This window comes from Syngnathoides biaculeatus, chromosome 15, assembly GCF_019802595.1.
Source record: "Syngnathoides biaculeatus isolate LvHL_M chromosome 15, ASM1980259v1, whole genome shotgun sequence".
Taxonomy (NCBI): domain Eukaryota; kingdom Metazoa; phylum Chordata; class Actinopteri; order Syngnathiformes; family Syngnathidae; genus Syngnathoides; species Syngnathoides biaculeatus.
In genome coordinates this window covers 20,497,649-20,522,831 of record NC_084654.1, presented here as the reverse complement: position 1 = coordinate 20,522,831, position 25,183 = coordinate 20,497,649, and the positions used below count along the sequence as shown (strand labels likewise).

Sequence of the window (25,183 nt, the reverse complement as noted above, 5' to 3'; positions counted from 1 at the left end):
GACGGGGGGCACGTGAGGTCCCTCACAAGACTTGGCCTGCCGTGCCAAAACCTCAAAGGAACTCTTATTTTGAAAGAAATAATCACAACACTGTATATAAAAATAAGCACTTGCTTGAGGTTTGCATCATATTTTTTTTTTTCAAATTTATTATGGACTTTGATAATTCCTCCACCACTCAATTAACGACATGCTAAACGTGCTAAAAAAATAAAAATAAGAATAAATGCCTGTCTGCAAGATGACTGTACATAACACTGAGCGTAAATTATTCTAAGAATAAGCTAATCTTCTTATTTTCTTCAAAGATGAACTTTGTTTTGCACAATATTAAATGCCATTTGGTCAATGTTCGGAATTATTCAGATGTTTTGTCGTGGTGAACCGTCAGCGGACTGCCAGAAGGTTTTGGCTTCGGAGTCGCGATCCAGTGGCGGTTTCGGTCCTCGTGGGTTCAAACCCACCTCCTAAGCCTGTGTGTGGTTCTGGTGGCAAAAATAATAATCATCAATCACGATGGACTCGTTGATTTGCGACATATCTAAAATTGAGTTGAAATTATCTTTAATTCAGTGGCGTCGGGACTTGGTGGGGGCACTTTTTCGCAAACTACAACATTCTACCTGTGTACTCGGTACATTTTGTCATCAAATTTATCACGACAGATCTATTTGGAATGATTTTTGCTTTTGTGTGGATGACAACATTAATATCTATGAAATCAATGTATATTTAATTACACGATGTAACATTACGAGGAAGCATTTTAGAGCTACTTGACCTTGTGGGTAGATTTTGCCCATTTTACCATCAATCGAATCAAATAGTATCCCGAGAGCCACACAATGAAGTTATGGGAAAGAGTAGTGGAGGTTAGACTCAGGATAGAAGTAAGTATCTGCGAGGAACAGTATGGTTTCATGCCTATAAGGAGTACCACAGATGCATTATTTGCCTTGAGGGTGCTTGTGGGAAAGGACACAGAAGGTCAGAAGGAGCTACATAGACAGAGAGAAAGCCTATAACGGAGTACCAAGAGAGGAACTGTGGTACTGCGTGTGCAAGTCTGGTGTGCCGGAGAAATACTGTATGTTAGAATAGTACAGGACATGTATGAGGGCAGCAGAACAGCGGTGAGGTGTGCCGTAGTTGTGTCAGAAGAATTTAAAGATGGAGGTGGGACTGCATCAGGGATCCGCGCTAAGCCCCTTCCGGTTTGAGGTAGTAATGGATAGGCTGACGGATGAGGTTAGACTGGAATCGCCTTGGACTACGATTTTCGCAGATGATATTGTGATCTGCGGTGAAAGCAGGGAGCAGGCGGAGGAACAATTACAAAGATGGAGGCGCGCACTGGAAAGGAGAGGGGTGAAGATTAGCCGAAGTAAAACAGAGGGGCGGAGGAGGAAGAGCGAAGCTCCATGGAGAAGAGATGGCGAGGGTGGACGACTTCAAATACTTGGGGTCAACAATACGGAGCAATGGAGAGCGTGGTAAGGAAGTGAAAAAACTGGTCCAAGCAGGTTGGAACAGCTGGCGGAAGGTGTCTGGTGTTCTATGCGACAGAAGAGTCTTCGCTAGGATGAAGGGCACAGTTTATAAAGCGGTGCTGAGGCCGGCCATGATGCACGGATTAGAGACGGTGGCACTGAAGCGACGACAGGAAGCAGAACTGGAGGTAGGTTGTTTGGAGTGAACAGGTCGGATAGGGTTAGAAATGAGCTCATTAGAGGGACAGCCAAAGTTGGATGTTTTGGAGACAAGCCGAAAGGAAACCAAGAAGAAGAAAATCCTTACATCCTGGAAATCCTTGTTACTCAAAAGCAGAGTTAACTCTAAGTTCCCGAATCCCTTAATTTGCAATCCCTTTCTGTAACAAAGTCCATGTCTGTTTTTAATTGAACGTTCAATGGGCTGCGGTGTCCGGGAAAGCAGGTGGTTAGAGCGCTAGCTAGCTAAACTCGAAATTCACCGTGACCAAAATTGCTTAACGGCTTTGAACCGTGCACCAATTCCGTGTTTGCGGTCAGGAGAACGCGCCGTAATGACAATGACTGCATGAAACCCTTCAAAGTGCTGAAATGATTACACAATGTTTCCGTGGGTGATGTATTACCTCTATAATTGCGACAGGTGAGCTAATCGCAGGTCCAGGCGCTCGAGAACTTTGAAGAACAACCACACCTGTAATAAAGTGCTGTATGTAAATGGAAACGTCAAATTGAAGCCCTCTTCTGTTCTTGAACGGTGCAGACGCAATAAAGTTGGCATGACAAAAACACATAACGACTAGTAATAGAGAAAATAATAAGTACTACAGGTACAGATCAGTGTTCGGGGCTAGAGAGACTCTCGATCCCCGTGACCTGGCGAACTTTCCATCTACAGTGATGCCTCGGTTCTCGACCACAATCTGTTTCAGAAAACGGTTTGAGAAGGGATTTGTTCGAAAACTGAATCGATGTTTCCCATTACAATGAATGGAAAAAGAAATAATGCGTTCCAAGCCTAAAAAATTGGACTTTTTAAAGTATTTTTTTTTTAGCTTTCCCTGATAATTAACTACTACTACTACTATTACTACTACTAATAAACTACTACTTGTTTTTGGGCTGGATTAAAGACTGAAATACAAAATCCCTCTTTAAGTGGACTTTTCAGGTATCGACTTGAGTAATTATTTTTTTTTAACGCCATATATTTGAAAACATATCTGTATTTTCTACTCCTTCCTGCCTTCACTCACCCCCCAATCCTACCTGTATGTGACTATGTCCTGGAAGCGGACAAACAGCCGCTCGCTCACGTCCAGCTCGTCGACGGTGGAGTTGATGGCGTATTCGCCGGGCCCGTTGCCGTGGAGCCGGTGTCCATTGGCAACCACCAGAAAGACCCGCGCGCCGACCTGGAACATCTCCCAGTCGGTGGCGCAAAAAGTCTGCGTTCAGAGACAAAGACGCTTCGGGACGTGTAGAGACAAATGTGTACTTGAGCGAGCTGACTCATCCAGATCGTCGCCGTCGACACGCCGTTGGAGGAGTCGGAAAAAATAAAAATAGCAAAGACGCCATCATCTTAATGGGAGGCTATTATTCTCATGTCGTAGCGAGGAGTTTTTCCTGATAATAAACTGCATACTAGAAATACATGTATAGTTCAAATACTTTATATAATTAAATAATTTAAGAAATATATTCATTTTTTTTTTGCTTAGAATGTATCCTTTAGTAGTAGAGTACACTAGTAACTTGTTTTTCTTCTTATGAAGGACTACCGTATTAACCCCCAATCATGGCGCCAAATAAAGTAAGTTACTTGTTTAAAGTTATTCTGCATTTTTGTTCATAAGAAAAGTTTACAAGGCTGGAGGCTGAGTCGCTACAGATATGGCAATGCACTCCCAGTTCAGCATACTCTACTACTAAAGCATACATTTTAAGCAAAAAATAAATATATTTCTTAAATTATTTTACTATAGACAGTATTTAAACTATATATGTATTTCTACTATCCAGTTTAGAAAAGCTAAAAATGCTTTAAAAAGACAAATTAATTAGGCCTTAGAACACATTATTTCTTTTTCCATTCATTGTAATGGGAAACATTGGTTTGGTTTTCGAACAAATCACTTCCCGAACCGTTTTCTGGAACGGATTGTGGTAGAGACCTTAACCCTAAAAAAAAAAAAAAAAAAAGGATATGATTTTACAGACATACTGGCCCTGTGAGCGAAACTTCAGTGTACAATGAGAACTATGAATAATATTTTACAGTTCTAAATATTTTATGCCTTTTTGTGTTACTTACTGATAGCACACGCTTGGGCGGTGACAAGCATTTTAAAATCTTTTGCGAGATAAGGAAACAAAATTAAAAAATAAATAATAATACTATAATATTAATAATATATATAATAATAAATAAAATAATAAAATAAGTTATCACTTGTTTTCCATGTTCATACGTTACTCGTGATGGGAAAACTGACCTTTCCAACATGGCCACCAAGTAGGCATGTCGCTTGTGCTTGCGTTTACGTAGTTGTTCTTGTGAAACAACGAGCTTCTCATTTTTTCGAACATTTCTACTCCCCCCCCCTTGGGGTTATTCTTGTCATCTCCCCGGTAGGATCGCTGTTGGGAGGGGCTAACATGTAAACAGAAGAGCGACATGTTAATATTCAAAAACTGAGCAATGACGGGTGGCGGCAGTAGGATGTGAAACTACAAAGCCCACAATGCATCGAGGCGTCTTTCCCACTGACAAACAAGATGGCTGCCCACTGTCCGCCGACTGCATTTGTATTTACGCTCGCCGCTTTAAGATGTAAACGAGAAAAGACGAGCGCCATAAACACTACCGAATAGATAATCAGTTTTCTACTTAATCCATATATCGGCACCCTTTCTCCGTTTTTTTCCCTTGAGGTTGTCTGTGGCTGACAGGCTGTTGTTATTTTCGTTTCCGCTAAGCTGTCGAGCCAGGTGAGCCGAACCCGTGGGGCAAAGAGCATTTAGGACCATTTCCACGTCTCGGCCGGTCGCTATGTTCATTCCGGTAAAGTCGTCTTACTTCCGAGTCAGTCCGGCCATCGTCAACAGAGAACTGGGCAAGACCAAGATGAGATAGCGAGAGGCAGCCTGGCGCGTTTACCGAGCAACATAAAAGGCAGTGAAACGTGATGTTTGGGAATCTTTTTGAGGAGGATGGCGAAGAGGGAGAAGGGGGAGAAGGGGGCTACTCCAACTCCGGAGCGGGGAGAGTTGCCAAAGCGGGCGACGAGCCTCCGCCTCCCCGAGGAAAAAGCAAACTTTGCGGGATTCTGAACCAAGGAGGGACGTGCTACCTCAATTCCCTGCTCCAGACCCTCCTGTTCACCCCCGAGTTCAGAGGTCAGGCTTCACAGGTCACGACAGCCGCCTACCCAAACTCTCTTGTTGATTTTTTTTTTTTTTTTTTCTGTGTGTGCAGATGAGCTGTTCGCATTGGGGACCGATGAATTAGGATGTCTTGAAGATAAAGACAAACCGGGGGCCAAAGTAAGTGTTGGAAAGTACGACAGCACCATTAGGTACACCGAGCTCGTTTAGGCCATTGTTGAGTTACTTGCCGCTCAGCATTTTCACACAGAATAGGGGTTATATAGACTGTTTTCGACCACGTGACTACATCCGGGGCAGGCGGCCATGTCGGATGGGTTCACTCTACTGTCGCGCCGTTCACTCTACGGCGGAATTACGCAAGTGTTCGTACGACTGTTAAAAGTGACGCATGGCGGTTAAAAAGACTTTGGAAAGTTATCGGAGCTCATTAGATGTTTCAAGAAACCGTTACGACATGACGTGCGCTTTGATCGATGATATTGACCCGTGTGCATTGGAGAAACACAAATGGAGCACACAGATGCGGGCTTCGGTAAACTATCCAGACATCGTCAACTATCTCCTGTTCTCGACACGCGTTTATACCGTGGACCAACCAAAGAATTACAATGGTCTGGAGGCCTACTAGCAATTCATCAATGGCTGGGTTGGTCATGCAGCAGTATCCATTGTTAGCACACTGCTAAGGTTAGTAAACCGCACAATGCAAATTAAATATGTGCCATGTGATTGCAGTCAGCGTTGTGTTCAATTATGTTGATTATATTTTCGTTTTTGTTACCGAGAGAGAGAGAGAGAGAGGTTCGACCTGGCCAAGTCCTTAAGTGGAGCCCGCACCTTTTTCTCCACTTCTACGGCTAAATTTTTAACCCAACAGCTTGCGGTGCGGTCACTCGTTTTTGCAAACTTATCATAATAAAACTGAAAATACAGATTTTGGAGACATGTGTTGAATCCACGCACGAGTATTATGTAGGCCCTAAAGAATACTCCTCCACAGAACTTAGTTATCGCTAAATAGGTGGGAAATTCTAAAAGGTATCCAATACTTACACCAAGAACAAAATGGGCCGAGCAAACTCGGACGTAAGGGAATGCAATGACTGCGTGCAATTCCAATGACTTTGCCGCTAGATCGGTTATGCTAATACGAGACAGCCACAGTTGTCGCCGTTTGCTTGCTAACTGCTCCGTTTTCTCGCACCGGTTCTTGAGCACAGCCGGCAGTCGAAAGAAAGACGCTTAGCATCGCCCGCTTCCGTTTGAGCAACCGACAACATTGCAGTGCGCCCCCATTCGTACGGCTTTCTAAAAGGATTCCTGCTTGGTTACGGTGCGTTTACTCGAATCCACCAACCCAAGATGGCGCTCGCGTTGTAAATCGGAAGGTGTGTGACGTCAGTCGAAAACAGTCTATAGGCCATTGTAACTCGTGGTTTCCCAGAGTTACTTGCCGCTCAGCATTTTCACACTCCGCAGTTTTGTTGTAAGCGAATCGGTGTTATATACACAACCAACTTCAACATTTGTAAAAACATTTTGATGTGAACCTTTTTAGAAAGTTTTGTATTCAAACCATCATGAGACTGGGGTTAATTAATGCAGCGTCTGCATTGGATCTCATTTAATCATGCGCGTTTATTTTCCCCCATGAAGTGTCGCGCGACTTCCCTCCGTAGGTCCGCGTCATCCCTCTGGAACTCCAGAGACTCTTCGCTCGTCTTCTGCTGGTGAACCAGCAGAGCGCCTCCACGGCCGCCCTCACTGAGAGCTTTGGCTGGAACAGCAGCCAGGTGCGTGTTCATACCATAATTAATGTTATTCTGGGAATATGAAGAAGTTTTTTTCCTTAAAAAAAAACACACACAAAACAAAAAGAATAATCCAAGTATTATGGTTTTTCCCTGCCAAAAATTGGATTTAATTCTCGCTGGCAAGCAGTTCTGGGTTCACCCCGCGTCCTGCCGGTGACAGCTGGGATTGGCTCCAGCACTCCCGCGACCCCCGTGAGGATAAGCGGATCAGAAAATAGATGGATGGATAAGACCTTTTCCTAAAAAACAAAGACTTTATCTTGGAAGTAGAAGCCCCCCCCCCCAAAAAAAAAAAAAAAAAATTAAACTTTATTCTGGCAAAGGTAAGACTTTTTTTTTTTTTTTAAATATGACAAAATCTTGGAAATAATAGCCTTTTTCTCCCCACCACAAATGCAACATTATTTTGGCAATATTAGGGCTTTAGTTTTCTTCCCAAAATATGACTTCAGTCTGGTAATGTTAAATTTGTTTACTCTGCAAATGTGACAAAATCTTGGCAATATTCATACTCTTTCTTAAAAAATAAAATTTTATTCCTGGGAAATTAAAAAAAAAAAAATCTTCAAAAATATTACTCTGAGAATATTGGGATTTCATATTTTCCAAGCACACAATAATTCTGGGATTATAAAATATATATATTTTTTCAATACAAACATTAAGCTGCATTCCATTCATCCATCCATTTTCATTGCCGCTTATCCTCACGAGGGTCACGTGGAGTGCTGGAGCGTATCCCAGCTGTCAATGGGCAGGAGGCGGGGTACACCCTGAATAGGTCACTAACCAATCGCAGGGCACATGGAGACAAATAGCCGCACTCACAATCACACCTATGCGCAATTTAAAGTGTCCAATTAATGTGTGGGAGGAAAACCGGAGTACCTTGAGAAAACCCACGCAGGCACCGGGGAGAACATGCAAACTCCACACAGGTGGGTCCGGGATCAAACCCGGGACCTCAGAAATGTGAGGCCAACGTTTTACCAGCTGATCCAACGGCAATATTCATACTTTCTTAAAAAATACAATTTTATTCCTACAAAATAAAAATAAAAAACATTATTCTGAGAATATTAGGATTTAATTTTTCCCGAGCACATAATCATTCTGGCAATATTACAATTTTTTTTATGGGAACATGAAGCTGTATTATGTCCCCCAAAATATGACCTTTCCCGGCAATATTGAGACTTTATTACCTCCATTTATACTTTTTTTTTCTCCCCTTCTTTGTCTTTGAAAGAGGACTTTTTTTTCCCCCCTTGAGCAAAATGCTTTTATGATTTTCCTCATTCAGCATCTCATATAATCTTTATGGGCTATGAGTAGTCACGCAATGTTAAAAAATTCAGTTTAACAGTGTGGAAAATACAACCGGATCGGGACCCTTGAACCCGTCGGTGTTCATTGACAAAAACACAGAGAGAGACTTCCAAAAGCTTCGATGACTTGATTGATGTATGATTTATCAATCGCGATATTGATTCCAGGCCTGCCGGATGCCGCAAAGAGGTCAAAGCTGCCTGAGTGAAGGAATTTCTTTTATGTCCAGAGGCAGTTCAGCTGCATCGGGTTCGTCAACACTGTACTGTACCACGTAGAATTTAAGGCCCTGTTATGACACATTTGGAAGTGCAGCAACTCAGAGGAAAGTTATGTAAAGAAGACTGAAAACGTTTTGAAACGCTCGTCTCTCGTGTGGGGGCGCTTCCGAGCCTACAAGTTGATTTGGTTTTCGGAGCTGTGGTATATTGTTGCTCCTTTTTACCTACAAAAGTATTACTGGCAATATTGCCTTTTTTTTTTCTTGCATGAATGCTTTTGTGGCGGCACGGTGGCTCAACTGGAAAGCGTCGACGTCACAGTTCTGAGGTCCCGGGTTCAATCCCGGACCCTAAGTGTGATCGTGAGTGTGACTTGTCTGTCTCCATGTACCCTGCGATCGGCTGGCAATCAATTCAGGGTGTACCCCGACTCCTGCTTAACAGCAGCTGGGATAGGCTCCAGCACTCCCCGTGACCCTTGTGAGGATAAGCAGCGAAGAAAACGGATGGGTGGATTTTCTGTTGTTCACTGAAATACTCGTGTATGCACAATAAAGCCGTGGTTTGCTGTCATTTGTGGCGTCCTGGTACCAAGGAACTAAATCAAAGTGAGTTGAGGCACTTCATTTGGACAAGAGTCGTACGTTGCTGCCATCTTGTGGCCTTCATCAGCAATGCTAAACCGTTTTTACGGGGTGAGGGGCGTCAATTATTGGTGGATTTTTGCTATTCATGGCAGGGCTTGGTCTCTTGGAGAAATCATAATTTTTTATGATTGTGGTTGCACAGGGAACAAACCAGCACGACGTGCAGGAACTGAACCGGATTCTGTTCAGCGCTCTGGAAAATTCCCTGCTGGGCACCTCCGGCAGCACGCTCATCCGCCGGCTGTACCACGGCACCATCGTCAACAGCATCTCCTGCAAGGAGTGCGGCAACGTCAGCCAGCGGCAGGTCCTCGCCACCCGCCGTCCCCCTTCAGCATGTTTGTGAAGATTCGGTTCTTAACGCGGGAGCTAAGAAAGATGTTGACGCCTTGTAAACCAGGAGGACTTCCTGGACCTGACGGTGTGCGTCTGCGGCCTTTCCAGCCTTGAGGAGGCTTTGCGGAACATGTTTGTGGAGGAGGAATTGTTCGAAGGAAATAATCTGTATCGTTGCGGCGTGTGTGGCAGACTGGTCACAGCTGGAAAGGTTCAAATTTTTAATTTTTATTGTCATCATATCGTAAGTATTTTTTCCTCTTTTTTTTTTTTTTTTTTTTAAGTGGTTGTGCTTTTCCGCAGTCTGCCAAGTTGAGGAAGCTCCCCCCGTTCCTGACCATATCCTTGCTGAGATTCAGCTTTGACTTTGCTAAGTGTGAGCGCTACAAGGAGACGGGCCACTACAGCTTCCCCCTGACAATCAACCTGCGGCCATTTTGTGAGCAGGTAGACTACAAACCCTGACACGAACCTAAGCAGATTTGCGTTCCGGCACACGCAAATTTGTATGCATGCAGATTTTTGGGGATACTGCATGTACCGCAATTCCCGGCCTACGGAGCGCACGTGGTTCCAAACCTCACCGAGTACATTTGTAAAGGAAATACCATTTGGTACATACATACACCTCAGCTGTGTAAAAGCCGCAAGTGCCCACATTGAAACACTAGATATTGACAAAGAAAGACAGTACACAGAGTTTAACGCCAGGATGGTGCTAACACTAGCGCCGCGCTAATGCTAAAGCTAGCACTGTGCTAACGCTAACAGGGCCAGTTAGAATAAAACTTACCAGTAAATATCACTGAGACATGCCAGTAACACAGCAGCAACACGCTAGCACAGCGCTAACAGGGTGGGTAAAAGTCACTTCCTCGGCACATATATTCCACCGGTCTCACTCTTACCTTTTCCGCTCGAGTGCCCCCTTGCGGTCGTTAGAAAAAAAATGCACAAATTGGCCGCATCACCGCATAAACCACGGGGTTGAAAGCGTGCGGAAAAAAGTCGCGGCTTGTAGGCCGGAAATTACGGTACGTCTTTCACGTTAATTAGCGTCACAGCGCAGTGCTTTTGGCTCATTCCAGACAGGCGGAGGTGACGCCGACTACCACTACGAGCTGTTCTCCGTGATCATTCACAAAGGCGGCTGCTACGGCGGCCATTACCACGTTTACATCAGAGACATCGAATGCCTCGGCTGCTGGGAGCCGCCGGTGAGTGGAAAAACGGCAGGGGGAAAAAAATGGAGGATATGATTGAAGGATGAATTTGATCTCGTCTGCTTGTTTGTCAGGAGGACGACGACGACGACGACAACAACAGAAGGAAACCTCCAAAGGCAGAGCAGCAACTCAATGAAAATGACCCTTTGGGTGTCCTCACTGCCATTATTGACCAGGTATAAAATAAAAAAAAATATATATATATAATTTGTTTGTGTGTTTGGCAGTGATGGTTTCTCTCTCTCTCTCTCTCTCTCTCTCTCCCCCCCCCCCCCCCCCCCCCCCCCTCTTTTCACTCTCTAGGAGCCATCAAAGAATGTCCGATTGGACCAGCTGGGCCAGAAACTCATGGAGAAGATCGGTTCCTCCTGGAGTAAAACTTTTAAAAAAGACCATGGCCCCATTGTCAAGGTTATTTTTTTCCCTTCTTTTTTCTTTTTTGATTTATTACCTCTTTGGAACGTTAGTTAGCAAGCTTGTTTTGCAAATTTGGGTTTGGTGAGCGAGTTTTATAAAATCTCTGATTTATTTTATTTTTTTTCACCTCACAGAAATCTGATTTCAGATTTTTTTTTTTCTCATGTCCCGTCAGCTGTGCTTTTGTAACCTAGCTAATGTAGTCGCAGCAATGTTGTTAGTGTAAGCAATTAAGCGGTGCATGTTACGGTTTCTGGATTGCAGAATGAAAGCGAAAAAATAGGCGGCACAGCTGGTAAAAGCGTTGGCTTCCCAGTTCTGAGGTCCCGGGTTCAATCCCAGACCCGCCTGTGTGGAGTTTGCATGTTCTCCCCGTGCCTGCGTGGTTTTTCTCAAGGTACTCCAGTTTCCTCCCACATCCTAAAAACATGCAACATAAATTGGACACTCCAAATTGCCCCTCGGTGTGATAGTGTGTGCGGCTGTCGTCTGTTTCTATGTGCCTTGCGATTGGCTGGCTTACCAGTTCAGGGTGTACCCCGCCTCCTGCCCGTTGACAGCTGGGATAGGCTCCAGCGCTCCCCGCGACCCTCGTGAGGATAAGCGGCAAAGAAAAGGGATGGCTGGATATGTATCAGTTTTTTCTTGACCAGCTAACTTAACAGCTAACACTTCTTTTGAAGTTAAAGCTCTAATTGATTTGATTTACTATCCGATTACTGTACCGTAATTAATAATGCACACCCCCCCCCAGAAAAAAAGTAAAGTCAATCAAAAGTGCAATATATGGCGGAGGTAAGAGGAAAATGAAAAAAAAATCACATTTTCTAAATATATGCCACCATTGAGAGGTTATAAAAAGTTTCACTTTCATTCTAGTATGTCACCGCCACCAAGAGGTGTAGCCTACACTTTTATTCCAATATGACGTGAGGATAAGCGGCAAAAGAAAATTCTTGGATGGAAGCATAAAAAAAAAGAAAATTATGCAATTAATATCACAACTCAATTAGGTTGGCAATTGTTAAAAAGACAACTGATTTCTTTACATTATCCCCAAAAGGAGATTGTGTTGCGATTTTTCACTGGTTTCAGTTTTCTGATTGTTATGCAGTAATCGTTGTGTATTTTGACAGTCAAACTGAGACCTTCCTTATGTTTTTTTTTTTTTTCCTTTTTTTTTCCCGATCAAACAGTTCCTGAAGTCCCACAGTGATGTTTTCACGTTGGCGCCCAACTGCACCCACGTGGCTTTGAAGGCAGAACCGCCTGGCCCGGTGAGTGAGCACCCCGCAACTGCAGGCCTAGAAGGGGACACTTTTTCTCAGCAGGAGCGGCAACAAGAGGTCCACACGGGCAGTAAATAAAATGCGTAAAAAAAGAACCTTTCCGTCCGATGTTAAGTGGTAGAAGTTCCTGTCGTGTGTGTCCGCAGGGTAGCCACTGGTTTGACCTGAACGACTCCACCGTGACCTCCATCAGGGAGTCGGACATAAAGAAGCAGTTCCAGGGCAAAGAAAGTGCCTACATGTTGTTCTACAGGAAGAGGCAGCTGCAGCGGCCCACCGAAGGTAACAACCACAAAAAACGCAGCGCGTCTGAGAAGACCAAAAAACTGATGTTGATGTATGGTTTTGCAGCGCTGCGCAGTTCTCACTATAAAGTTCCTCATCATCTCATCCAGATGGCTCGGGAGGAGAACCACAATCTGCAGCAGATGCGGTACCGCAGCTCATTCTGCAACCCTTACAAAGTCGAATCCAGCCGCATAAAACCTGAGCAAGACTGGAAATTACCAAATACAAAACGCAGTAACGCTGTCACGTAGCAGTGGAGCCCAAATGTAGAACCACGTACTGAATCTTTAGAACTGGGCATGTAATTTGATATGCTTGGCAGGCTTTGGTAGCGATCCAACTACAGTTTTACCTTGACCTTTGAGTATACGGTATTTCATTCAGTTAGCAAGCTTCTAATTCAATATCACTATCCATCCATCCATTTTTCTGAGCCCCTTATCCTCAAAAGGGTCGCGGGAGTGCTGGAGCCTATCCCAGCTGTCAACGGGTTGAAGTGGTTGCCAGCCAATCACAGCGCACATAGAGACAGATAATAGTTGCACTCACCATCACACCTCGGGGTAATTTAGAGTGTCTAATTAATGGTGCATGTTTTTGGGATGTGGGAGGAAACCGGAGTGCCCGGAGGAAACCCACGCAGGCTCGGGGAGAACATGCAAACTCCACACAGGGAGGGCTGGGATTGAACTCTGGTCCTCAGAACTGTGAGTTGAATGGCTCTTCCTGTGGTTCGCTGGAATCCTAAAGGTTTAGAAATGGCTTCCGTAACCCTTTCCAAATACCCACACGTGAATTTATTTCTTGACTGTTCTTGAACGGATCATGTCATTTTGTTGGAGATTTTTAGATCTTTTGACCAATTTGATTTGCCATCCATCTATTTTTTATCGATCGCGAGAGCCTGGCTGCTTGAAAAGTAGATCTTGGTTTAAAAATGTCTGGGCACCCCTGTGCTAGCGCTAATGCTAGTGCTAACGTTAGAGCCGCGCTAACGCTAGTGCTAGCACTAACGCTACGCCAAAACCCAAAACTCAAAAGTCAAGGTTTGCCTTTATTTGAACACAAACATTCAAAAGTAATGAATTGCCGCATATCGCAACACCGCAACGATGATGTGAGTCCGATTCCGATCTGAGTCAATAGTGTTCCGAATCACAGGGAGGAGTACGAGGCCAGAAACAACCTGGTAGAGCTGCGCCTCCACCTGGCGTCCTCTTACAGGCTGGTAAACGGAGCCCTGCAGTCCATCAGCAAAGAGTCCAGTGCCGGCACCCCGCTCATTTTTGACTGCAGAAAGACGGTTGGAGACCTGCGATTAGCTATTTATCAGGTATATATTAAAAAAAGAATTGGACCCGATTCATCCATCAGCAGAAATAGACGGTGTCTTGTTTTAATTAGAAAGAGGAACAATGGGATGGAGACATTGCTCTGACCTTGGCCAAGATGCTTCCAGCCGGCCTCCACCTGTACGACACGCTCGCAGGTTGGACACTTGAACAGAACGCCACGAGCGTTAGAATCCAGCGCACGTCTCGTTAATCGGGGATGTTTACTCGTTTCAGATGACGCCGTGTCACTCCTCGGTGCAGGCGTTACGACGAACCCCGACATTTTTGTTTGGAACGGGCGAGAGGTGAGAAACGAAGCCAAACTAAAAAACATTGGCTCCTTGGCAGATGTAACAAGCTAAATTTTAAATAATCTATAATCTTTTCAGATATCCGGCGCGAGTGTCCTAACCGGAGCCGAGTGGGAGCCGGTTCTGCTCACCGTCGTCCGACCCAGCCTGGAGGGCGCGGCGTCGAAAGAGGCCGGCGAGAACGTCGGCAGCGGGGGGCTCAAAAAGGAGGCCGTTGCGTTCGCGAGCGCCGCTACCCTCAACGACGTGCAGGAAACCCTGGGGGAGCCCGCCGGGAGTCTGCTGTGTCAGGAGCGGGCGGGGGGGAAAGGAGGAGCGCGCGGGGCGGGCCAGGGTCCCGGCGCCAGCGCGTGGAGAGCGTTTCCGTCCGACGACATGTCCCGGACCCTCAAGGAGCTGTCGCTCAAAGATGGAGACGCCCTGCTGGTGCTGGAACCGCAGTCTCTTGATAGCGGGTAAGTCACATGTGTTGTCATTTTCATTTGACTTTTCAAGGGAGATAAATTATTATTAAAAGTATTTAAACTATACATGTATTTCTACTATGCAGTTGATTGTCATGAAAAGCTAAAAAAAGTGCTTTCAAAAACCTAATTTTTTTAAGCTTGGAACGCATTATTTCTTTTTCCATTCATTGTAATGGGGAACATCGATTTGGTCTTCGAAAAATCCACTTTTCGAACTGTTTTCTGGAACGGATTGTGGTCGAGAACCGAGGCATCACTGTATGTAGATTTGTTTATTGCAATTACACAAAATTTAGATTACTTTTTTCACACAAATAATTTTAAAAAAATCTGCATTTCATATTTCATCTTTAAATGTTATAACTCTTTTTTTTTTTTTTGGGGGGGGGGTCTGTTTTGTTCAGAATGTTCACCTTAAATGGAGACGTGATCACCGTGCTGACGCCGTCCGACTGTCGCTGGCTCCAGGTGCAGTTTCAACCGTACGGTTGCAGCCTCGCAGGGGGCAACGGGGCGGAGGGCCGGAAAGTCAGAGTCCCTGCTGCGGGGGACACGGTCAGCCATTTTGTCCACTTTTTCTTTTGCTTTCTCTTCAGTTTTGCCACTTTGATTTGTTTGTGTCTTTCCAGGTGCTGCGCGAGGTGAAAGAGAGGGCCATCAACGAGCTGCGACTCCCAGGCAAGGACGTTCAACAATTAGAAATGTTATGTTATGACAGATTTCACTTTATTTTGGTCCCATGGAGTTTTATTACTGGCGGCACGGTGGAGCAGCTGGAAAGCAATGGCCTCACAGTTTTGAGGTCCCGGGTTCGATCTCGGACCCACCTGTGTGGAGTTTGCATGTTCTCCTCGTGTCTGTGTGGGTTTTCTCTGGGCACTCTGGTTTCCTCCCACATGTCAAAAACACGCAACAGTAATTGGGCACTCTAAATTGCCCCTAGGTGTGATTGTGAGTGCGGCTGTTTGTCTCAATGTGCCCTCCGATTGACTGGCAACCAGTTCAGGGTGTACCCCGCCTCCTAACTGTTGACAGCTGGGATAGGCTCCAATGCAACCACGATCCTTGTGAGGATAAGCGGCTAAGAAAATGGATGGATGTATAGTTTTATTTCTAATGTACGCCGTCGCAATGTACCGTAATTCCCGGCCTTCAAAGCGCACCTGGTTACAAGCCTCACCGAGTACATTTGTAATGGAAATACCATTTAGTACATACATACGCCGCAGCTGTGTAAAAGCCGCAAGTGCCCACATTGAAATGAGGTATTTACAAAAAAAGACGGTACACAGAAAGGGTTTAACGCTAGTGCTAATGGTAGGGCTACAGCTAGCGCCGTGTTAACACTAACGCTAACAGGGCCAGTTAAAATAAAACTGGTAAATATCATTGAGATACGCCAGTAACACAGCAGCAACAAGCTAGCACAGCGCTAACCCGAGCGATAATGCTAACTACCCACTTTGAAACACGAGATATTTACGAAAAAAGACTGTACACATAAAGAGTTTAACTCTAGTGCTAATGCTAGTGTCAAAGCTAGATTCGCGCTAACCCTATCGCTAGCACCATGCTAAAGCTAGCGCCAACGCTAAGAGGGGTTAAAATAAAACTTACCGGCAAATATCACCGAAACACAGCAGCAAGACGCTAACAGTGCTAACCCAAGCACAGCGTTAACAGGGCCGGTAAGTCACTTCCTCGGCACATATATTCCACCGGTCTCATTCGTACCTTTTACGCTCGAGTGTTCCCTTGCGGCCGTTAGAAAAAAAAAATGCGCAAATTAGCCACATCACCGCCTAAACCGCAAGGTTGAAAGTGTGTGGGGGAAAAAAAGTCGCGGCTTGTAGGCTGGAAATTACGGTAGTCATAGCGGTAAATGTTTTCCCTCTTGACGACTTTGCTTTGCTTGGCTCACGATAAAGTCATACTTTATCTAATCTAGATGAACACTTTGTCCTACTACTTGATGATATTTTATATTTTACTACTGGTCATTATGTTTTTTTTTTGAAGTTGGTATTTGGCGTAATAAGTTTGAGCACCACTGATAGTCGAGAATTTTGGATACGAGCTCAGCCTGCTTCCACCCAACCTACGTCAGGGAGTTGAAATGAGGGCGTGTACCGACTGTTCATCTGCACTTTTGTGGACTTCTGTGCTGGTAAATTTCCGTTTTTCCTTCCCACCAGGTGCAGAATACTGCCTGAGATCTGTGGACGGCACAGGGAAACTCCTTCCTCCAGGTACTTTGTTTGATGTGTGGCGTTTGGCGGCCGCGCGCGGGCTGGAAACTCCCCCCATCATTTAGCAAACAGCCCCGCGCGCTCTGTCATTGCCGGGCCGCATTAAATCCTTAAAAGTTGCGGCTCCCTTGTAATCTTCTGCCTTTTTGAACACGGGCGGAGTTGTGACGCCCCCGCCCCGGTTGTGTGAACAGTGTGCGAGGACCTGTGCGTGCGAGAGGCCGGCGTGCGGCTCACGACCACCGTGGTGCTTTGTCCGGGCCGGGCCCCTGAGGCGTCGCAGGTTTTTATTTTTTTATTTCTTTATTTTTTTTACACGAATAATAGAATGCATGAGTAACAATAAGATAATGACAATTTTGTATGCATATATTAGAAAGTACGTATGACGAATGGCGTTTCTCTTTGTTGTGGTTGCAGCTTTTCCTGCACTTTGCTGTGGGTGCAGCGCCACCTGCTGGAATCGAGATGGACATTAACATCGAGAAGAGCAGCACTGTTAAAGAGGTGTGAATATAAAAATATTGCTATGATTTACAACTTTCATTTGTCGCATGTGCACTGGTAACTCAAAGCACTTTCATATCAAATCAGCATTTTACATAGAAATGGATGGAAGTGAATCTAATCTATCCATTTATTTTATTTTCATTTTATTTCCACACAAAATTTTCATTTTTTTTTTTTTTTTTTAAATAAGAATAACACGTCATTGTACACTGGATCCCCTACTGCGGATAGCAAAATTTTGTGAAAAATGAAACCTTTTTATAAATGGAAAAATATGTGGAGAAGCGAGGGTTACAGTGTCCTGCGACCCTTTTGTGTATCTTTAATTTTAAAGAGGGATTTTGCACTTTAATTAATATTTGCATGTGGATCTGACAGATTAACAGTACACAGATCCACGGGTCAGAGCAGAACCTGGTTGAGGACAGAATATATAGAAAATGAGTGGCTTTTAAAAATATGTATTTATTTTCATCTTTATTTTTAGTTTTTAATGCTCCCTATTTTTGCCCTTTTTTAGTCAGGATTCAATTTTTTTTGGGGGGGGGTCGGATTTTTTTGCAATTTCCCTTTTTTGGCTTCATTCTATCCTTTTTTTTTTAATAGTCACATTTTTTTCATGTTGTACTTTTATTTATGGTCAGTATTTTTCCCTTTTTATGTGTGAAAGAAAATATTTTCCACATGTTTTCCCGAGTTGTTGAAAGTTTAATTTGCGGTTTTATTATTTATTACCACACTTTTGGCATCATTGTAATATTACTCCACTGTGTCAATTTAAAAACAAAACACTGCTGAGCCTCACATCACGTGAAAGTTTTAAGTTTTTAAAGGACCTTCGAGAAATATTTTCCAGCAAACATTTTGGGGCATTTCAACTTTAAGTGTACTTTAAACATTATATTTACTTTTTTTTTTTTTTTAACTTGCAGTGCCTGCAGGCAATGCTGAGTGCTATCGGAATTGAAGGTAATCCCCCCCCCCCCCCCCAACATAAAAGTTATGTTTTCCTATTTTAAAGGTTTAATGTTTGCAGGCAGTTGTTGGCATTTGCGAAGACTCGACTGGTGCGAGGAGGTGGGAGAAGCGCTGGGGGACGAGGTGGGTGCGTTGCTACCGTTTCTGGTTAGCTATCTTGTTACAATCATCACTTTTCCGCTTGAATTATCCCCATTTAGGGGTGTAGTGCATTATTACTATTACCATAATTTCTGCCCTACATGCCGCAACTTTTTTCACACGCTTTCAATCCTGCGATCATGCGGCGCTAGCGTTAGCGTGGGGCTAGCGTTAGCACGGCGCTAGCGTTAGAGCACTTGGTTATAACCCTCTGCACACAGAGAGTTTAACGCTAGCCCCACGCTAACGCTAGCGTTAAACTGTTTCTGTGTACCGAGGCTATAACCAGGAGTGCTCTGTAGGCCGGGAATTACGGTTCTTCTACAATATTGACTGAGATTGTTAGCAATGGTCCTGGAGTTCATAATACATAAAATCTATTGTAGAGTGTACCCATAGAGGATTTTTGAGCTTCACTTTCCATTTTGGATATGTTCAACATGCAGGGTATGATGCCCAATTGAGATTTTTTTTTTTTTTTTTATGTGGATAGAGTGAGTTTGTGACATCACAAGCGTGTGCACGAAACCTGTCCGGAGATGTACACACGGGAGCATATTTACATTACGTGATGCATTTGTGACAATTTGAAGGATTTTGTGCTTGAACTGACCCCCCCAACCCCCGCGCCCCCCCATATATTTCTCACTCATAAAGCACCTTCTTTTCTGGGCTCCTTTGTGGCACATTTTCTCTTGTCCTTTTGGGGTATTTTGTTTAGAATTTTAAGGGAGAGGAAAAAAGGAGAGGATCCATTTTGGATTTTGGCTGCAACATGAAATGTGGAAAAGGTTAAGTGCCGTGTTTCCTTTCTGCCAGCACTGTAAACAATGTATCCAGTACTGGGAACCCCCCCTTCCACGCCCCCCCACGCCCCCCCCCCAACCCCCACGCCACCAATCTCTGTTCCTGACAATTTTGTATAATTCTTCTTTAGGATGCATCTCTTTCCGAGATGAATGTAACCAGTGGCGATACGCTCATCGTCTCAGAAGGACGAATTCCTCCAAAGGTAATTTCATCTTCATTTATATTTTGTGCAGGTTTGACCCCAATTCTCCCCCTAATTAGGGATTTCTAGAGATGTCCGTATGGATGCGTCTGGATCCCGTCTCCATGGCAACCAACGTGAATCACAATGACAACGGCCACGCCGGGGAGCAGGCGGGAGAGGCCGACGCCGCATCTCAAGCTAATTCTCACCCACCGGAGCTCAGAAGGGTCGGTCAGGTGGAGATTTCGGTGGAAGTCAGCCTGGAGGACCTCAAGACTCAGGTTCCTGTACAATCCTCGGATTATATTCCACTTTTATAAACAATAATTTTGAAACAATGTCTGTTTTTGCACTCCAGGTGTTGACGCTTCCGGCTTTCAAGTACGAGCGACGGCCCGCCGCCTTCCTGCGCGTGTGGAAGATGGAGGCACGCAAGCCGGTTCGCATCCTCAGAGGAAACCAAGACCCACTCAGGCACGTCATTCAACTGTGCTCGAAAAGTGCATAGAAAAGTATTCAACATGCATTTTCTTCCCCCTCTTTTTTTTTTTTTGTTTTCATCTCACAGCATTATTCCTATATATAATCTATATATTTGATCTGGTGTTGGATGGCAGCAGGCACTCCCTCTCAGCTGCTTTTACCTCCCCAAAATCCAAATCCTCTAATCCTGCAACCAGGGAGCGGCTTTGCCCATTTCTGAGGCCGGTAACGCTTACCACTCATTTGGAGTGAAATTAAATACCCAACAACGAGCTAAGGCTAGGGACGCTAGCGACGCGCCAACGCTAGCGACGAGCTAACGATAGCGACAATCTTACGCTAGCGAGGCCTACATTGGACGACAAGGACTACAACAAGGACACTTACCAACCATTGAAAGTGAAATTAAATAATCCACGACGAGCTAAGGCTAGCAACGCTAGCGACGCACTAATCCTAGCAATGCGCTAACGCTAGCTACGCGCTAATGCTAGTGACGAGCTAACCCTAGCGATGATCTTACGCTAGCGAGGCCTACATTGGACTACAAGGAGGAAGACTACAACAAGGACACCACCCATTGAGAGTGAAATTAAATAACCAACGACGAGCTAAGGCTAGCAACGCACTAAAGCTAGCGAAGCGCTAACGCTAGTGAGGTCTACATTGGACTACAAGGCGGAAGACTACAACAAGGACACTTACCAACCATTGAGAGTGAAATTAAATAACCAACGGCGAGCTAAGGCTAGCGATGCTTGCAACGCACTAACCCTAGCGAGGCGCTAACACTTGCTACGTGCTAACGCTAGTGACGAGCTAACGCTAGCGAGGCCTTACATTGGACTACAATGAGGAAGACTACAACAAGGACACTTACCAACCATTGAGAGTGAAATTAAATAACCAACGGCGAACTAAGGCTAGCGATCCTTGCAACGCACTAACCCTAGCGAGGCGCTAACGCTTGCTACGCGCTAACGCTAGTGACGAGCTAACGCTAGCGAGGCCTTACATTGGACTAGAACGAGGAAGACTACAACAAAGACACTTAGCACCCATTGAGAGTGAAATTAAATAACCACCGACGAGCTAAGGCTAGCGACGAACTAACGCTAGTGACGAGCTAATCAAGTATCTAACGGGACAAGCCGAAAAGAAAAGATTTTGTAGCCTTATTCCAAAAGTGGAACACATTCTCTCATCAAAATTCTCCACCCAACACCCCATCAGGATTTTTCTTGTTGTTTTCAAATGTATTTGAAATAAACTAGGACATGTACAAATGTACAGTAGTATTCAATATCTGCGCTGTACCATATACTGTAACGTCAACGTTACCTGATGCTTTGTCTCCTAACTCCTCAGGAAACTCAATATTACCAGCGGCACAGATATTTGTGTACAGCTGCTGCCCAAAGAGGAAGATCTTGGGTAAGATATATTTGCCCTTTTACTCACTCAATGTTGCATTAATATTTATGTTTCACTTTTTGGATAGCGCTAACTGGGGATGTTTTATTAATATTTCTAATTGATTTATTTTTTAATTAGTTTGTAATATTTTTACTGCTTTTTTGTTATTAATGCAATATTCTTTAGTATTAGTATTAAAAAAAATCTTGTGGTATTCTCCAATTCTAATATTATTTTTAGTCTTTCCTCCTTTTAGACGTCAAATAATGATATTGATAGTACAGTGGTACCTCTTACCAAATTAATCTGTTCCAGAAGTCGTTTCGCAATGTGAATTTTTCATAAGTAGAAGCGCATTTTTTTTTTTTACATGTAAATAGTCTTATCCCTTCCAAACTCTCCCAATCCCCCACCAAAAATAAGCATTCAAAATACATAATGTAAAAAAATAATAAAAATGACTGTAATTTCCGGCCTATAAACCACAGACTTTTTTTTTTTTTTCCCCCACACACCTTCAACCCTCCGGTTTATGCAGTGATGCGGGTAATTTGTAAATTTTTTCCAACTGCCCCAAGGGGGCACTTGAGTGGAAAAGGAAAGGGCGAGACCGGTGGAATATATGTGCCGAGGAAGGGACTTTTACCGGTCCGGCCCTGTTAGCACTGCGCTAGCGTGGCGGCACTAGCATTAGCATTTACAAATGTACCATGTGAGGAATATAACCAGGTGCGCTCTGTAGGCCAGGAATTACAATTACGGTATATTTATTTACTTTTGACGTTGTACTATGCGAAGAGAAGGAAGAGTGACACGGAAAAGGCATCGTGAGCGACGGAGGAGGCAAACGTTTGACATCCAAGAGAAAACATACGTACGAATCTACGCAGGCACGGAATTTATTTCAACTCAAGTTTCTTGGGGCCTGTGGTGAAGAAATATGAATAAATTTATTAATAAAAACTTCTAAAACTACTTTTACAATGTGCAGTGACGGCGCCAGGATGAGTCAGTCACAGTTGAGTGTCTAAGGGAATCAAAAAGCCTCATGGGTAAAGATAGACATCCCTCCTAGCCAATGGGATGACAGGAAGATGCTGTGGCAATAGCCAATGGGAGAGCAGCTTTTATCGCGCCACACAAACCAAAATACAGGAAGCGCATTATGGGCCAATGGGATGCCAGGAAGATGACGGCGACTCGAGACAATATTTTTCCGAGGAGGTGTTTAGTAACTTGAATTTTTCGTTACTAGAGACGTTCATACGTAGAGGTACCACTGTAATTAAAAATCAAGTTGTAAATATCCCTTTTCGTTCATAACAAGATGTATAAAAGCTTCCAATTCTTGTGTTGCATGAATAAGGGTTCCGCCGTGTTCACGCATTTCCGTCGACTACGTCCTCCGATAATCGAATATCGATATTCTCGCTTTGATAAAGCCCCAAGGAGATAGCGCTGAGTGTTCGGATGGGAGTACCGGGGAAGCGGCGCTACTGGCCGCCGCAGGAGCTGATTTGGGACGCGTCGCGGGACTCGACGGCCGCCGGCTTGCGGGGCGCCGTGGCCCAGTTCTACGGCTTGGCCGCGGGCTCGGTCGTGCTGGCCAAGTATCAGCCGCACAAACAAGTTTGGGAGGAACTCTGCTGGGTGAGACCGGACAAAGGTTTATAATTTCTTAAAGATTCCAGAAGATGGCAGCAATGTCATGTAAAGCTTGTCAACATAGGTGTATGGCACAAAGATTCCACTAGTTGGTGCCAAAGGAGCACTTTTTATTTTATAAACAAGTAGAATGCTCTACCACAAATATGAAAATCCCCCTATTCTACATCTTCCCGCAGCGGCCCTTGAAGAAATATGACACTCAATTTATTGTTATATTTTTTTTTGTTCCAGAGTAGGCAGCTGTCTAAGAGGAAAAAGAGGTCAAAAGCAGATTCATTATTAGGAGCACCGTTTCATCTCAAAGATGGTGATGTGATCGGCGTCAAGGTAAAAAAAAAAAAAAAAAAAATCACAAGAAATATACATTTATTTTTAGTCATCTTTTAAAATAAATATTCCCAAACATAGATTTGATTTTTCCTGTTTGCAGAACGTTTTGATTGACAACAAGGACTTCAACACTCAGGAGCACGTCGAAGGCCAGGCAGAGCGACAAAAGAAAGGGTAATTATTACGATATTAAATAAGAGTTTAGGTAAAAAAAATAATAATCCTTAAACACTTTAATAGTATTTCATAGATTTGGGAATATCTTTAAACGTTGCTGTATGATTTAAGCACACATCTCTGGCTGGCTTGTACCAATGATCTAAAAAAAAAAAAACCAAAACAAAAGACTGGATAGCGCATACATATCTCGCCATGTGTCGATTGGTTGAAGCCACTAGGCCGCCATCTTGGTACTCCCAAAGCGTGTGGAGGACACGGTTTACAGGTTGGATTGTGGCGGGGGGTTTTCTCAAAGTTTGGCATGTAGAATCAAAACCGGTCGTGTGAGCTTGACATTTTTTTCCTTTCTGGTAACATGAAGGATTTTCAATTTGACTTGGTAAGCCAAAAAAGGCGGAGTGCAAAGGAAAGACAACACCGTGACTAGCAAGAAACCTTGCAAATTACGTAGGGCGGAATTTCCGTGACATGTTAACTTTTCCCAAAATCCGCTGTGAAGCACTATCATCATAACAGAACAAAAAACAGCATTTTTTTTGTCATAAAGACATAAAATTTTAAGTCAATCAGTTGCAAATGTGGGAAAATACATGCTTAACGCATTGTTCAATTGTTATCTCTGCGACGTCCTATTTCAACATTTTTGAACATCAAATTCAATTTGCAGAGTTCTGTATTATGAAATTCATAAAAAAAAATTCACAGATGATGTGTTTTCTTGCTTATCCACTGATGAAGTCTGGGAAAATATTGACATGGCTTTTTCACGAAAAAGCGTCGGCCTATAAAGGTGAAGCAGAGACTGAACAGTCAACGACAACAACCGTAAACGAAACTTTGTGAAAAGTGAATTAAGCTCATCAAAAAAATCAGTTTTGGTGGCCAAGGAGCTATCCAGTCTTTTTTTTTTTTTTTTTTTTTTTTAAAGATCAGTGGTATAGACAAGTTGTCCCATCACGCTCTCCACTTTTCCAATTCCGCTGGGGTGTTACAAAAATAAGAGCTTCCGGGAAATAGCCCTACTAGCGACAAGATAGCCGCTAACGAGCTAACAGCTAGTCTGTCACAGACGGATTTGTATACCGAGGTGTTGTTTAGTTTTCTTTTTTGGTTTTTTTTTAACCTAGCAAATTAGTTCATCCTAACACATAGATAAAGGTAATTCTCCCTGGTTCTTCATAATGAATCTTGAATTATTATTATTATGTTTTTTTTTTTTTTTTTTTGTTTTTTTTTTTTTTAAGAGAAAGCACTGGAGCCTCAAACTGCACCAGATCGCAAAACAAGGCGGCCAAGAAGCCAGAGGTGGCGCTGTCGATCAACGTCGGCATCTTCAGTAACAATGGCCTCTAGCGCACAACGGACACGTCTGCTTTATTACTCCGACTCCAAATCCACACACATTGAGAGGAAATGAGGTGCCATGTTGCATTTAGGACAATCCTCGAACAAGAACCAAATACATCAGGGTTTATGGACTAGCTTCTTAATCGGTTTTACCGTCTAATATCGCCTCGATCAGTGCCAAGAATTCACACGTGGCAGTTGATTATTTTCTTATGCCGATCAATAATATGATCAGTACATTTTTACTTGTGTATTTTCCTCACATGAACAGATTTAACTGTACGAACGCATACTCTCAACAATAAAGTTATACATTCACTTGTCA

General features: G+C 43.8%; 1 protein-coding gene and 1 long non-coding RNA gene across 4 annotated transcripts; one reads left to right on the top strand and one right to left on the bottom strand.

The window, feature by feature from the left end:
• Positions 1-354: 354 nt before the first annotated feature.
• LOC133513066 (uncharacterized) lies at positions 355-4,361 on the bottom strand. The gene is made up of 4 exons (XR_009798384.1): positions 4,237-4,361; positions 3,989-4,146; positions 2,117-2,184; positions 355-485 (listed from the first exon to the last, which is right to left on the bottom strand). It is a non-coding gene; the product is annotated as an uncharacterized LOC133513066 (long non-coding RNA).
• Positions 4,257-25,183, top strand: usp40 (ubiquitin specific peptidase 40). 3 transcript variants are annotated; one of them, XM_061843385.1, is made up of 31 exons: positions 4,257-4,892; positions 4,972-5,039; positions 6,563-6,676; positions 9,037-9,201; positions 9,295-9,441; positions 9,534-9,677; positions 10,319-10,447; positions 10,531-10,632; positions 10,760-10,867; positions 12,070-12,219; positions 12,309-12,444; positions 12,514-12,595; positions 13,612-13,783; positions 13,855-13,939; positions 14,019-14,089; positions 14,174-14,550; positions 14,967-15,117; positions 15,192-15,240; positions 16,758-16,811; positions 17,006-17,094; positions 17,232-17,318; positions 18,254-18,290; positions 18,358-18,422; positions 19,378-19,452; positions 19,512-19,715; positions 19,793-19,908; positions 21,286-21,351; positions 22,776-22,983; positions 23,233-23,328; positions 23,432-23,505; positions 24,756-25,183. In XM_061843385.1, the coding sequence occupies exons 1-31, from the start codon at positions 4,682-4,684 to the stop codon at positions 24,862-24,864; spliced, it is 3,741 nt and encodes a 1,246-aa protein (XP_061699369.1). In that variant the 5' UTR covers positions 4,257-4,681; the 3' UTR covers positions 24,865-25,183. The 3 variants fall into 3 exon arrangements, with proteins under 3 accessions (XP_061699369.1, XP_061699368.1, XP_061699370.1); XM_061843384.1 differs by having other exon boundaries at positions 10,528-10,632; XM_061843386.1 differs by having other exon boundaries at positions 4,258-4,892; positions 10,528-10,632; positions 12,070-12,150.